This window comes from Peromyscus eremicus, chromosome 8b (assembly GCF_949786415.1).
Source record: "Peromyscus eremicus chromosome 8b, PerEre_H2_v1, whole genome shotgun sequence".
Taxonomy (NCBI): domain Eukaryota; kingdom Metazoa; phylum Chordata; class Mammalia; order Rodentia; family Cricetidae; genus Peromyscus; species Peromyscus eremicus.
In genome coordinates this window covers 48,075,615-48,089,328 of record NC_081424.1, presented here as the reverse complement: position 1 = coordinate 48,089,328, position 13,714 = coordinate 48,075,615, and the positions used below count along the sequence as shown (strand labels likewise).

The 13,714-nt window shown below is 45.0% G+C and overlaps 1 protein-coding gene across 1 annotated transcript in view; it reads right to left on the bottom strand.

Annotated features, from left to right (window-relative positions):
- Positions 1-13,714, bottom strand: part of Mthfd1l (methylenetetrahydrofolate dehydrogenase (NADP+ dependent) 1 like) — a 189,338-nt gene that overhangs the window by 161,339 nt on the left and 14,285 nt on the right. The window contains exons 5-7 of the mRNA XM_059272782.1: positions 13,402-13,526; positions 11,514-11,614; positions 9,606-9,742 (exon numbers count right to left, since the gene is read on the bottom strand). Of these exons, the coding sequence (XP_059128765.1) occupies positions 9,606-9,742; positions 11,514-11,614; positions 13,402-13,526 (363 nt within the window). The remainder of the gene's footprint in view (positions 1-9,605; positions 9,743-11,513; positions 11,615-13,401; positions 13,527-13,714) is intronic.

Genomic DNA, 13,714 nt, shown 5'->3' with positions numbered 1-13,714 from the left:
AGGGTCCCTGTCTATTCATAAAATTTAAAGACCTAGAATGCCTAACATCTGACTTGATTTGAAATTAGCTGAGTCTAGGGCCATACCACCCTGAACGTACCAGATCTCCTCTGAAATTAGCTGAGCAATTACCATAAGGCTGTGCTCTGTATCAGCGAATCAACAGCCACGTTCTCCTGCAATAATAAAACGAGGAACATGGAAAGAGCTGTAACGCCTCTAAAATGTCAGGCCGTCAGATGGTTTCAGTCAGATGTCGTCAGGCTTTGGCAAGATAAGAGGATGAGAGTCGTAACAAAGGTATTTCCCCCTCTCTGTGCCCACCCAGTGACCTCACCCTGGGAGAATTTTTTTCCCTTGCAGGAATTATGTGTATTTCTGTTGTCTACTCTCTCTTGTGATTAGTAAAACAGATTATTGGCTTTTAGAACCTTGAGGCTTGTTTCATAAATCAGAATGACTGCAAGCCGAACGGGCAATAGAGAGAATTATACTTCTATATCTACCAACATCCCCCGACGGATAATAAATGGCCTTCCTTTTCCTCAACTTTCCCAAGTTCAACTCTTACTTCATCCTTCTCGTGCATATCTAAGCTATTCAGTTATGCCCAAAGATGCCAGAAAAGACAGTTCATCTCCTTTGAAGTGAACTTCACATATCTAAGTTAGATAGGGCTGGGAATGTAGTTCAGTTGCTAGTGTGTTTATCTAGCATGCAGGAAGCCGGGATTCCCTAAAATCAGGCGTGGTAGCACACATCCATAATCCCTCAACTTGGGAGGTAAAGGGAAGAGGATCAGAAGCTCAAAGTCCTCCTTGGCTATAGAGTCGTGGTTCTCAACCTTCCTAATGCTGCGACCCCTGAATACAGTCCCTCCTGTGGTGGTGACCCCCAAACATAAAATCATTTTTATTACTACTTCACAACTGTAATTTTGCTACCGTTATAAATCGTAATGTAAATACCTGATATGCAGATGGTGTTAGGCGACCCCTGCGAAAGGATTGTTCAACACCCAAAGGGGTTGAGACCCACAGGCTGAGATCCACTGCTATAGAGCAAGTTTGAGAACAGCTTGGGCAAAATGAGACCCTATCCAAACACAAACACACACACACACACACACACACACACACACACACACACCACACAGGCTACTACAGCATCACCACACCACCAAATAACCTAAAAGTCAGGGGAGATGATTTTTTTTTTTAAAAAGAAGAAAACACAGCCTCAGATTCAGTAATATATATGCTTTGAAAGATCATAAAGATAATTATTTTCTTCAGATTCTTGAGAAAAAAAATAAAGGTAGGGTAGAGAGGGGGAAGGACGATAGAAAGAGGAGTGAGGGAGAGGGGAAGGGAGAGGGAAAGTGGGTGTGTGCTGTGGTGAAGGTTCTGTAGGGGAGGGTGGGCCTCGGGATGCACCTTCAGGCTGACCGTATGTCTTCACGCACACAGCAGGTTCAGTTCAGGTACATGGATGGTGCAGCAGGGAATGAGGCTTTGCATCTCCTGGCATTTATGCTTTCCAGTACCCAACCTCCCCTCGCACATCTACAGATCAGATTGCTGCATCTGCTCTCTCGGAGGAACTCTCTGGGCCTCAGCTGTTCCCCTGACAGTTGAGGAATCCAGACACATGGCAGGTGGAATCGCATCACCTGGACTTGGGCCGAGGCTCGGCTTACCAGCGATGGTCAGGATCCAGGCCTGTGGTAAGCCTAATATCTGGTGTCTAGGGACTTGCATGCATGCCCAAAAGACTAGGAAATGACTATAGAAACAGATGTACATAATCTCAGATTATGTACAAGAGTGTGCCATTAAAACTTTTCATTTTATATCCTCAGAAACCATTCACATTGGAGAAGTGGGCTGAAGCTGACATCCCCAGCCTGTTTCCTTCAGAACACAGCCCCAGAATCCAGCAGGACTGCCGAGGGCACCCTGCTGGGCAATCTATACCTCACTTCCACATCTGGACTTGGATGACTCTGGGCGCAGCTGTGGTGGACCACAGGGGACTGCAAAGTGACAAGGCTGGCCTGAAAGCTGAACCCAAACCCACGTCTGGAGAACCATCTCAGTCCCCAACCAGGTTTCCCACAGAGAATGAGGCATGCTAGCCACACAATTCCACTTCTGAGTCCTGAAACTGCCGCCCCGCCCCCCCCCCCCCAATCCCACGAACTGTTACACCACCATTTCTAATACTGTCTGAGAGAATGCATTCCATGTTCGAACATTTCTAACATAACCCATCAAGATTGAAATCAGAATAATTTGTCTATAGGATGTAGGGGAGGGTATTTAAAATGAGGGTAACTGTAAAGAGCAAGGTGGAGACAGACACCTCTCTCATTACATTGGCCCCACAAATTTACCCGATGGACACGCCATTCCTCCAACATTTCAGTATCTCAGCTTACATGCCGAACCAGCTGAGGCTAATCAATCCACTAATTTCCACGGTTCCACTTGACCTCATGCTTATTTGTTTCACTCTGTGCTCATGAATCCCTTTTTCTCAGCACAGTCTGATATTTTGGCTTTCAAAAAAGTTCCAATCAGCCCCCGCCGTGGGTGTTGACAAGTCATGTGATCAGGCAGGAGAAAGAGTGAAGAGTGGAAGGCAACATCTGAATGCACTTTGTCAAAGAAAGTTGAGCGGCCAGCACCCCAGGGGTCCATGAATACACACTCTGGAAAAGCGAGATGCTGGCTTAGCGTGGAATCTATGTGGTACCCATTCCACACATGACAGGCATCATGCCGTCACCCCTGGCTAGGTGTCGTCCCCACTCATTCAAAGGATGCACACCACTGTTGCCTAGAAGGGAGCCTGGAAGGTTGGTCAAACCCAGCGCCTAGGGGAAGGAGTCGCATTTAACCTACTTCAACTTGCCTACCTTTCAAGGTTGTCTCTGCAATCACAAAGAGTTGGAATGATAAAGCAGTCAACTCACTGGCTTGGGCCCTGGTTGCTGGGATTAGCCACAGCTGAGCTGGGCAGTGCTTTGAGTTCAGAGATTGGAGTCACGTGAGCATCTGGAATAAGGGTTTCATGTACAGAGGAGGAAAACATGGTAATGTCTCTCCTCCCAAAAAGACGTATTTGTTTATTTATGAGCATGTACGTGTACCTGCATCAGTCCATGCACACCACATGCATGCACAGATCTGTGGAGGCTAGAAGAGAATGTTAGGTATGGGGAACTGAACCTGAGTCCTCGGCAAGAGCAGTACACACACTCTTAGCGCCTGAGCCAGCCTTCCAGCCCCAAGTATCTGTTCTTAACTGTTGTAATCTCCAGAAAGTCTCCTCCGAGCCTCAGTCCTGTCTAACAGGGTACAAGGCTTGAAATCACTGAGACAACACTCATTGTGACCCGCCACCTAGCTAAGGTGACTGATGATCTGCTCGTGTTAGTCTACAGTGTTGTCGTAAAGTGTGACAAGATCAGTCAGTCATATAACTCGATGACCCAGTCCACTCGAAAGGCTGGGAAGCCCCAGCTCTATCTCCCCCTAGCCTTTCATACACATGACACAGGACATTTAGAAATTTCCAGTTCACATTTAAGCCCTTTTATTAGGCATACTGTGTACTAAATGTAAACTTTGTGATAATGGAGTTCTGCTCCCAAATCCCAGACACTTTTGAGCTTGGGATTCACTTTTGAAAACGTGAAAGATCCATGTTTTCCCTTTTTCTGTGAGTGCTGGTTTTCTAAGCATCTCCGTGAAATGAGGAGAAAATGAGACTCTCAGAGAAAAATGAATTCAAACACATCTCTGATATCTGGAGCACGCCTTCACTAGGCAGCTGGGATCCACCGGACTCACCCCAGCTGGAGGCTATTCCCGTTTTATCTCCCAGCTGTGCAATAACCATGATTTCAGTGGGACTCTCAAGGGAGCAGAGCTCTGTGATACCCAGCAATTTCTTTTTGTCCAAGGACAGGGTACCACTTGACTCATAAGCACCCAAGACAAAGCATCGTCTCACTTCAGACGGGGTTGGATACCAAGGTAAAATCCTCAGTGAGAGAGAAGGGACCATGGCAAATTCCCAACAATGGGGTTATGGGCTGCCTGTCAGCTCCATCACTCTGCTGCCAAGGAGCCTGGGAAGATACATTTGTGTGGAGGAAAATGAGAAAAGGTGGGGTGGGGGTAGAGGGGTTCTCAGCCCTACTCAAATGCATACAGCTAAGACCTGAGTCTACACTCATTAGCACATGAAAAATGCAGACTACATTCAGCCAACTTCCTTTCCATTGTGGGATATCTATGGAAATGCACACTGCACCTCAAAGTCTGAAACTTGACACATGACAAGAAGTCACTAAATTTCTTAACTTTCAGTGACATATTCCAGTGGGCATAATTACTGAACGGAGGTCCATTCTGTTCTCTGCAAGGCTCCAGGAAGTCAGATCTCCATTCTTCATGCTCACATCCCCTGGAGCATCTCTCCATATCATCACTCTCTGTATCAGTTCATGTGCAGTTACTATAACAGAACGCCCAAGATTGGCAATAGGTAGAGTTGATTTCTAACTTTTTCAGGTTCAAGGGCTTAGTGCTGGCTTCTGCTTAGCTCTGTGGAAGGCCTCTGTGGTAGTCTGAATGAGAATAGTTTCCACAGGCTCATACGTTGTTTGAGTACTTGAATCTGGCAAGGTGGGGTGGGCTTGTAATCCCACACTGAGGAGGAGGCAGAGACAGGGAGCTCCCTGGGGCTCGCTAGTCAGCCAGCACAGATTATTTGGTGAGCTCCAGGACAGTGACAGACCCCACCCCATATGGCGGACAGCTCCTGAGGATGACATGTGAGGCAGTGCTTCTGGTCTCCACACACACATATTCCCATACACATACACATCAACACACATGCAGTAGGGTTACCATGTAGTGACCAAGTCATGATGGTGTCACTTCCCAGCTAAAACCAAGCGTCTCAGATTCACTACGATACCACTGTAACGTGAAGGAATTAGGAGGAAAATGCATATTAATTATTAAACAGAGCTTCTTAGATACGTGAAAACAGGAATGTTCATCATCTCCAGATTCTCTAGAAAAACCACAGCTGTGGAATCCTCCCCTCAGAGTCGGGATGCGCTTCATCCCACAGAAGAGTCCAGGTGATTTATTTTCATAAGAAAAAAAATACTTTAAAAAAAAAAGTCTTTGTTTTTCAAAAATACAGCTACAACCAGCCAAAGTCTCCGGACAGCTGTGAAAACATTCAGCTGCAGTGAAGGCCTCCTCTCTTCCCACCACAGCTGTTCAGCACAGGGCAAGGCTTATTTTCCTCTTCCACTACTGCTTCCAAACCCCAAGTTCTAGGTTTTCAAGTGCAAAATAGGGGCTGTGACTCAGTGGCTGCCAAGCTAAGCAAGCACAAGTTGTGATTCTGTGAGAGGGGTCGGGGTGGGGCAAACGATTGTTCTGGAATTGTCTTGAGTAGGCTGCCCCCATGTGGTCATTACTAAAAACACACACGAGTTTCATTCACTTCCAAGACCACATTCCTGAAGTGTCTTAGAATCAGCAAGCATGGCATCAATCAGGTGGATCCACCTGCCAGGCCACCATTCCAGCTGTGGGTGGAGACCTCTGCCTTCCATGCAGGACCCTCTAACCTGCCCCTCATTCCCCATCTTTTACCACGAGTAGCATTTATTTTTTAGATATCATTCAGCATATAGCAGTCCCCATTATCCCGGGGTGGGAGTATATTTCAAGATGCCTGGTAGGTGCCAGAGGCCAGAGATTACACTAATTCCATTTACACCATTCATGAGTACACATGAACACTCACAACGTTCAGTTTTTCATCAAAAGGAAGCTATTTAGAGTTTCTTTTTGGTTTCTCTGCTGTATCCAAATTACCAACTCCACCTCTTTCATGCCTTGGGGTCCTTCTTAAATAGAACAAAGGTCAGCCATATACATACAGGAGCTGTCACACTGCCACACTAGATCTAATGCCCCCAAAAGGCTACTGAGTGACTAACAGGTGGGTAGCTCACAGTGGGTAGCTGGCAGACAGAGAGAGTTCACCTTGGGCAGGGTGAAGAAGGAACGCACCAAAGGTTCAGGAGATCACTGCTCTACTCTACTCTACAGCAATCTCCTGAGTGGCTTATTGTGGGATTTTCCACTGAATACTGCGAGGCCCCGCTGATCCCACAGACACAGAGAGCTAAAACTGCCAGTCAAGATTCTGCTGTAATTGTCACAGTTGATGTGCTTGTTTGTTGCTGTTTTCTAAAATGAAAAGCTTTACACAGTATCTCAGACATGGAAAGATATAATAATAATAATAATAATAATAATAATAATAATAATAATTCATACATACAGGGCACTCATTGTCCACATTAACAAAACAGGACAATGGTGCCACTCCTGATTTTGAATCAATTTCTCAAGATAAACAAATGCTTGGAACTGGAAGGGTGGCTCATCAGTTAAGGGTGCTGGCTGACTTCGCTTTTCCAAAGGACCTGGCTTTGGTTCCCAGCACCCACATGGAGGCTCACAACTATCTATAACTCCAGTCCTAAGGGATCCAACGCCCTCTTCTGGCCTCTGCAGGTAACATGTGCATGAAGCCCACAGATACACATGCAGGCAAAACGCTCATAAAGTAAAAACAAACACATACTTCCTCTCTTAAAATAGAGGCTCTAGTGTTTAAAAATCATTTATAATTTTTAATTATTTTCTAAGTCACAATTAAAATTTATAAATAAACGATTCCCCTCAACTCAAATTTTACACTATGGAGCCAAGGTTGGCCTTGAACCAGTCTTCCTGACTCAGCCTCCTGAATGCTGGGGTTACAGGCATGTCACCATGCCCAAACCAAGTTTCTTCTTCATCCCTTTCCAAATGCAGGTAGTCAGTTCCTACCCAAACTGTTTAGATATAGGCCTTTGCCCCCATACTGAGCATGGCTGACGACCACCATTAATTTAAGTGCTGATGACTTGTTATTTTTTTTCCAGTTTTATACTCTAGTCTTACACTCTAGAATAGTTATTCATGAGTAGCATGAATAGCAGTGCTTTATTTCTTTAATCTGAGACAGATTCTCTAGCCCAGGCTGACCTTGAACCTCTGACATTCCTGCCTCCGCCTCCAGAGTACTGGGATTGCACGTAGGCACCCCCAGGCATGCAGTGCTGGCGACTGAACCCAGGGCTTTATGTATGCTAGGGCAAACACTCTACCAACTGAGCTATATATCTACCTCCTCCTCCTTTATAGTATTTTTCATTTATGTTCACCCAACCTGGACATAGATAAACTCAAACAAAAATGCTTAGCATTTTTCTTCAGTACATATAAGTAAAAAAAAAAACATTAAATAATAAACTATAGACACGAAACTCAGTAAGTCAAGGAAGGAGAGGGAACGAAGATAGAGAATTAAAAGATTGATTGTTCCAGCCCACTGAGCCCTAATCCCAAGCCAGGTAGCCTGCTAATTCTTCCCATCGACCAACTGTCTCCTTTGGCATCACACAGTCTGGGAAGAATGTGATGTGATGCTCTTCACCGCACAGTGAAAACTAACGGTCTTAGAAGTGCTCCCACTGGGGTGAATACCTAAGCCTGGCTCGGAGAGAAAGCAGAGAGAGAGAGCAGGACAGGAACAGGACTGAGATGGAGAGGAGAGAAGTCCTTAGCAGGGGGAGGAAGGCACCTCATTCGCTTCTCCCTCCCAAGGTGAAGGGGGAAGGCTCTTCACTGCCTTCCTCCATTCTCAAAGTCATGGCAAGGACCACAGAAATTCCCATGCTAGCTGTTTCCCATTTCCTTTCTCTAGTACTCCAAGGTGAGTGTTAATTGTGTGTTTGTGTGTGTGCGCACATGTACATCCACACTCATATCCAGCCCTAGGGGAACATGGGCTACCTGTTCTGGTCCATCGCTCTCTGTCATATTCCCTCCAGACAAGGTCTCTATGAATTGTACCGAGGCTGGCAGCCGACAAGATCCTCTTGTTACTACCACCACGGCACTGGGGTTATGGGTGCATGTGACCATGTCCAGTTTTTTACATGGTGCTGAAGTTTCAAACGCACGTCCTCCTCACGCACGCACAGCAAGTGGTCCTATCTATTAACCCATCTCTCCAACCCCAAAGCTGAGCTTTTGAAGAAGAGAAACAAAACGAGAATAATTTTACTATTAAAAGCAAAAGGAAGAGAGTCCCCTTGGACTTCCTCTTTCCCATCTTGCCCCATACCCCTCTTCAAAGGTCCTGTTTTGTGTCACACACATGCTGTGCTCTCTCTCTGTCTCTCTGTGTGTGTGTGTGTGTGTTTGTGTGTGTGTGTGTGTGTGTGTGTTTCCCTTTTGTTTTGTTGTGTGCTGGGATTGTAGCTACGGCCAAGTGCATACTAGGCAATTGCTTTACTATTGAGCTATCTCCCCAAACCCCTGACCATGTCTCCTTGTTTGTATGTCCAGGAATTTGTCGATGATATATGCAGACAGGAAAATGCCAGGGTCAAAAAAGTACCTTCAACTCTATGAAAGGACTTTCCAAAGGGCTTATTTTACTTTGAAGTCTTTACAGCAATATGTCACCTCCTGTACTTTTACAAATTTGTCAATATCTCTACTTGTCACTATTTACTTATGGTTGGCATGGCTGGTGAGCACAAATCCTAAGGAGCTGGGCAGCTTTTCACACGTCATTGAATCGCCACATGCCCATGAATGGCCATCTGCCGTTTTTCTATCGATTATTTTGGTCTTACTGATTACTAAGTCTTTTACAAGACAGCCAGCACCAGCTAAATGTTTGCTGTAGACACTCCCGATCTGTGACCACCTTTTCACTTTTTTAAATGTAGTCTTAATGTAGGGAGACTCAGCCACTGCAGGTAGCACCATTCCCTAGGCAGAAGGGAAGGGGAGGGGGTCCCGAACAGTGTGAGAAGAGAAAGCCAGCAGCAGGCGAGCAAGCAAGGGTCCAAGCATCCATTCCCTCCGCTCTTGACTGTGCATTCGATGCTTTTGCTCCTGCCTTGACTTCCCCACCGTGATGGATTGCAATCTGAATTGTAAGTCAGGGAAACAACCCCTTCTCTAAAATGCCTTTTGTCAGGGTATTTGTTACAGCTACGGAATTGAAACTAGGACAGTCTTTGGGTCCTGTTCTTTCTGATTATAGCTGGAGCTCTTTTTGTCTTACTTTGGCTAATTGTGTCTGTTTTCTAATCTTTCCCAAGAACCAACTTTAGGCTCTATTAACTATCTCTCATAGACATTTGTTTTCACATTAATAAATTGGCTCTTTGTTATTTTGTTTTGTTTTCTTTTTAAGATACGGTTTCATCTGTGGCCCAGGCTGGCCTTGAACTACTGCCTCAGGTTTCCAAATGCTGGGACTGTCGTGTCGGAATGAGCCACGGTGACAGGCTTTGCTTTTCATTATCTCCATCCTTCCGATCACCCCCTCATCTTTCCTCCAACTTCCCGTTCAGTGTTCACGGTACACACTCCCAGCCTTTCTTTTTTTCTACTATAGGCGTTCAAAGCTGTAGAGTCGCATGTGAGACCTACCTTGCCTTGGAGCTGAGGTGTTGCCCACGGGGAACTCATTGTCATGGACCCTTTCCTCTGGAAAAGGTATTGCAGGGCAGCTTCCAAGGGCCCACGAGCCCCGATCACCAGGACCTTCTTTCCGTCCAGCGTGACTCCTACCAACCAATGCAAACTCAGTATTAAAAAAATCACACCTCAGAAACTTCCTCCCAGATAGCTTTAACTGAAAGAACATCCTTTTTTTTTCTTTTTCCGGAGCTGAGGATCGAACCCAGGGCCTTGCGCTTGCTAGGCAAGCGCTCTACCACTGAGCTAAAATGTGGCTTTTCTCAGGCAACATCTCAGAAGAGGGTGTGGAAAGATGATAAGACACACAGGTCAGGGAGGAGTGCTGCAGAAGAGTATCTTCTAGACGTGACAGACAGCCTTGCTCCCGAAGTCTCAAGACCTGTGGCTGCCTGCACAAGACCAATCTAGTCAATGTTCCAGCACGGGTAGGGGCTCACAGGCCCCACTTCCGGTTGAGAAGCCACAGACCATCTATGTTTAGGCAACACTAATTGCACTCAGTAGTTTTTCTTTTCTTTTTTTTTTTAATTTTTTTTTATTTTTTTATTTTTTATTTTTTTGGTTTTTCGAGACAGGGTTTCTCTGTGTAGCTTTGCGCCTTTCCTGGGACTCACTTGGTAGCCCAGGCTGGCCTCGAACTCACAGAGATCCGCCTGGCTCTGCCTCCCGAGTGCTGGGATTAAAGGCGTGCGCCACTACCGCCCGGCAGTTTTTCTTTTCTTAAAGAACATGAAATTGTCAGAGACATTGAGATGGCGGGGTCTGAGGGGAACTGGAGAGGAACGAGAGGTGGGTTTGATCAAAATAAAATAGTCATTGAAATAAGAATGAAAGCAGACAAAGAAAAACAAACATCCAGAACTTGGCTGGCTCAGCAGCACGGTGCGCTGACTGTGTGCTAGGAGAGAGGGCTGTAACCAACCGGATTCTCCTCTCCCGCCCTATGGTTCTAAGTCTTCCGGCTCATTTTCTTTCTACACTTCCTTACAAATATAGGACCAGCTGTAATTGGCCTGTAAGAACTTTTGGCAAAGCCCTATATGATGGGATGCCCCGATCCATCTCAGAGCTCATATTAGTGGCTGCTGACTACAAGGTACAACTTGAACGTTCATCTTTTCATAGAACTTCAACATGCATTTTCGGAATTTTGACTGCTGCATGCTTGGGGGGGGGGGGGGGCGGGGGCACCTGCTTCTTTTGTTTTCAAACTGGGGCTGAGAAAAGTTGAGTTTCTGTGTTCTCAGTCAGGAAGCCGTTAAAGACATGAGCTGTCCCACAGTAATTATTAGATTCAGTAACCAAAAAAGATCAATCATCTGTCTCTATTTTCCTGGCACGGGAATACGTGGTCAAAAGAAGAAGGAGAAAATTTAAGTAGGTGCTGGCTACTGAAACAGACCCACTTGCCAATAAATCTCCCCTGGGAGCTCTACGCAAAATCCACCTGCTTGACCATGTCAGTTCTAATGGTGAGACTTACCTGTGTACCTATAGAGTCACAAGTTTGCTGACTCAGGAAACATTTTTGCTGTGGTTATTTTGATTGTTTCTTGAGAGAAACTGATGTTTAAGATGTTAACATTCATTTGTATTTATGGGAAAATGCTTTCAATTAGTTTATTTACATCCCAAAATAAGAACTGAGAAAAGTCAACATTGCATAACACTTGGGGACTTCAACAAGTCATTATTTTTTTAAAAAAATTATCTAGTGAGCAGTAAGTAGAAAATAGCATTTCTCTTCTATGCTTCATTTAGAATCTGGCAGCAACAAATCCTCACTGAAAAACAAACAGACAGACAGAAAACCCCAATACACAGAATAGATCATTTCAGAAGGAGGGATCACCAGACCTGATTTCTCCACAAGCTCTACTGCAGCTCTGGCCAGAGGTGAGACAAAACACTCAGGGGCGTTGCCTCTCGCCAGCTTCCCCAGATTGACATCGGTCACCCTGGATCAGAGAGGAAAAGGACACGTGAGTCACAAGTCAGCCAGTGTCGACAGGACAGCCTCAGTCCCAAATAACAGCACGCCAGTGACGGACAGGCGAGAGACGTCTGCTTCTCAGAACAGTGCAGGAATCTCACTAGGACCCAGCACGAGGCCATGCAGGGATGCACTTCACACCTCCAGAAACACTTTCAAAGGCTGCAGCGCCCTGACATGCTGCAGTCTACTTTCAGAGCTCAGGACCGTCTGTCACTCTAGAGACTCACAGGTTGACTTCTCCTTGGCTTTGGTATTTATCTCCATGGGAAATTAAGGAAAAACAAGGAACCTCAAACGTGCTATCTGTGGTTTCTGTGTGCCTTTCTCCACTCAAATCTAGAACAAAGAATTTAAACCGTTTGCCAAGGTGATGTGCTCTAGCCAGATTAGTAACAGAACGAAGGTTTTCAGAAGGTTTGATTCTCAAGGTCTGAAACTACATCCTCCTACCTGGGGGGCTTCCTGGTCCACAGTAGCAACTTCTCCCTTTATGATTATTATGGAATTGGAGGGTTTTTTTTTTATCATCCATCCAACCATCCAATCTATCCATGCATACATATCTCCATCCTGGAGAACTCAGTGCCTTACCTACATACACTCTCCCACTGAATTACAAACACCCCAGCCCTTACAAAACAACATTCTAACCCTTGTTTGGGGTCTGCCCTTGGTCATAAAGAAAGGATGGAGTAGAAGAAACTAGTGTAGTTCAGTGAGGTACGAAGCTCTCAGTCCAGATGCTGAAGGATACACTAGACAGAAGTCTAACTTTATAAATCTGTTTACAACCTTATAATCCTAAATACACCCTTGTTGCTTTGTCTACAGGTAAAAGTATTTCCCATGCTTCTATATAAGAAAAAAGAGCTGGGCAGTGATGGCACATGCCTTTAATCCCAGCACTCGGGAGGCAGAGCCAGGTGGATCTCTGTGGGTTCAAGGCCAGCCTGGTCTACAGAGCGAGCTCCAGGACAGGCACTAAAACGACACAGAGAAACTCTGTCTCGAAAAACCAAAAAAAGAAAAAAGAAAATGGAGCTTTTACTCTCTAGCAAACACAATGCTCCTCCACTATGGGCTAGTGGCATTCACTATCCTATGATACTCACATCATACCATGGCAGCTCACAAAACACCCAATGGTCAGGTCACAGTTCCTTCCCCCAACTCAAAATTTAATTAGAAACTGGTATCATAAGTTGTGCAGGGGTGGCACACACCTTTAACCACAGCACACAGGATGCAGAGGCAGGTGGATCTCTGAGTTCAAGGCTAGCTTGGTCTACAGAGATTGTTCTAGGACAGCCAGAGCTATGCAGAGAAACCCTGTCTTGAAAAACCAAAAAGGAACTCATATTATTAATAAAAGCATTTGTTGTTTTTTTTTTTTCAACCAGTTTAAAAGTAAAGGAGGTTTTGGGGCTCCCATGGAATCAGGTCCCAGGGTTTCTTTCACTGTTTAGTCAAATTACCAGGGAAGATTATTACTGGCCAAAGAGTCAGAAAGACAGGAGCCTGTGGAGTAGATACGATAGTGCAGGGTTAGCTCCAAAAAGACATGTAGTTTCCAAGACACATGACTTTGGTTCACAAAATTTTAAAACTTCTCAACCTTCTAAGCTATCTAAAATAATTTTTTAAAACTAATTACTGACAGACTTGCAAAAATTAGAAATTTAGAAAAAAAAAATCACCACAGACAATACTCATCAATAAGATTGATTATTCTCTTTTATATTTTCTTACCCATCCACATCTTTTTCTGGCTTCAGAGCATCAAGAACTTTGTTGCTCAATGAATCCTCAGAGATCTGAAGGGCAAGGCCATGCACTCTGGGGTCTTCATTAATCTTCAAGATTTCATCTATGATCTAGACAGAAAAAACATTAGTCTTGTGAAAGAAAGAGCCAGTAAAAAAAGCTGATGGGGAATAAAAAGGATTTCTACATAGGCTTGGGAAGATGGCAGAGTTGGTAGCATGTGTGCCCACTGATGACATCAGCTGGAATGTACACACACAAAAAATGTTGGCCTTGGTAGTGTAGACCTGTGATCGCA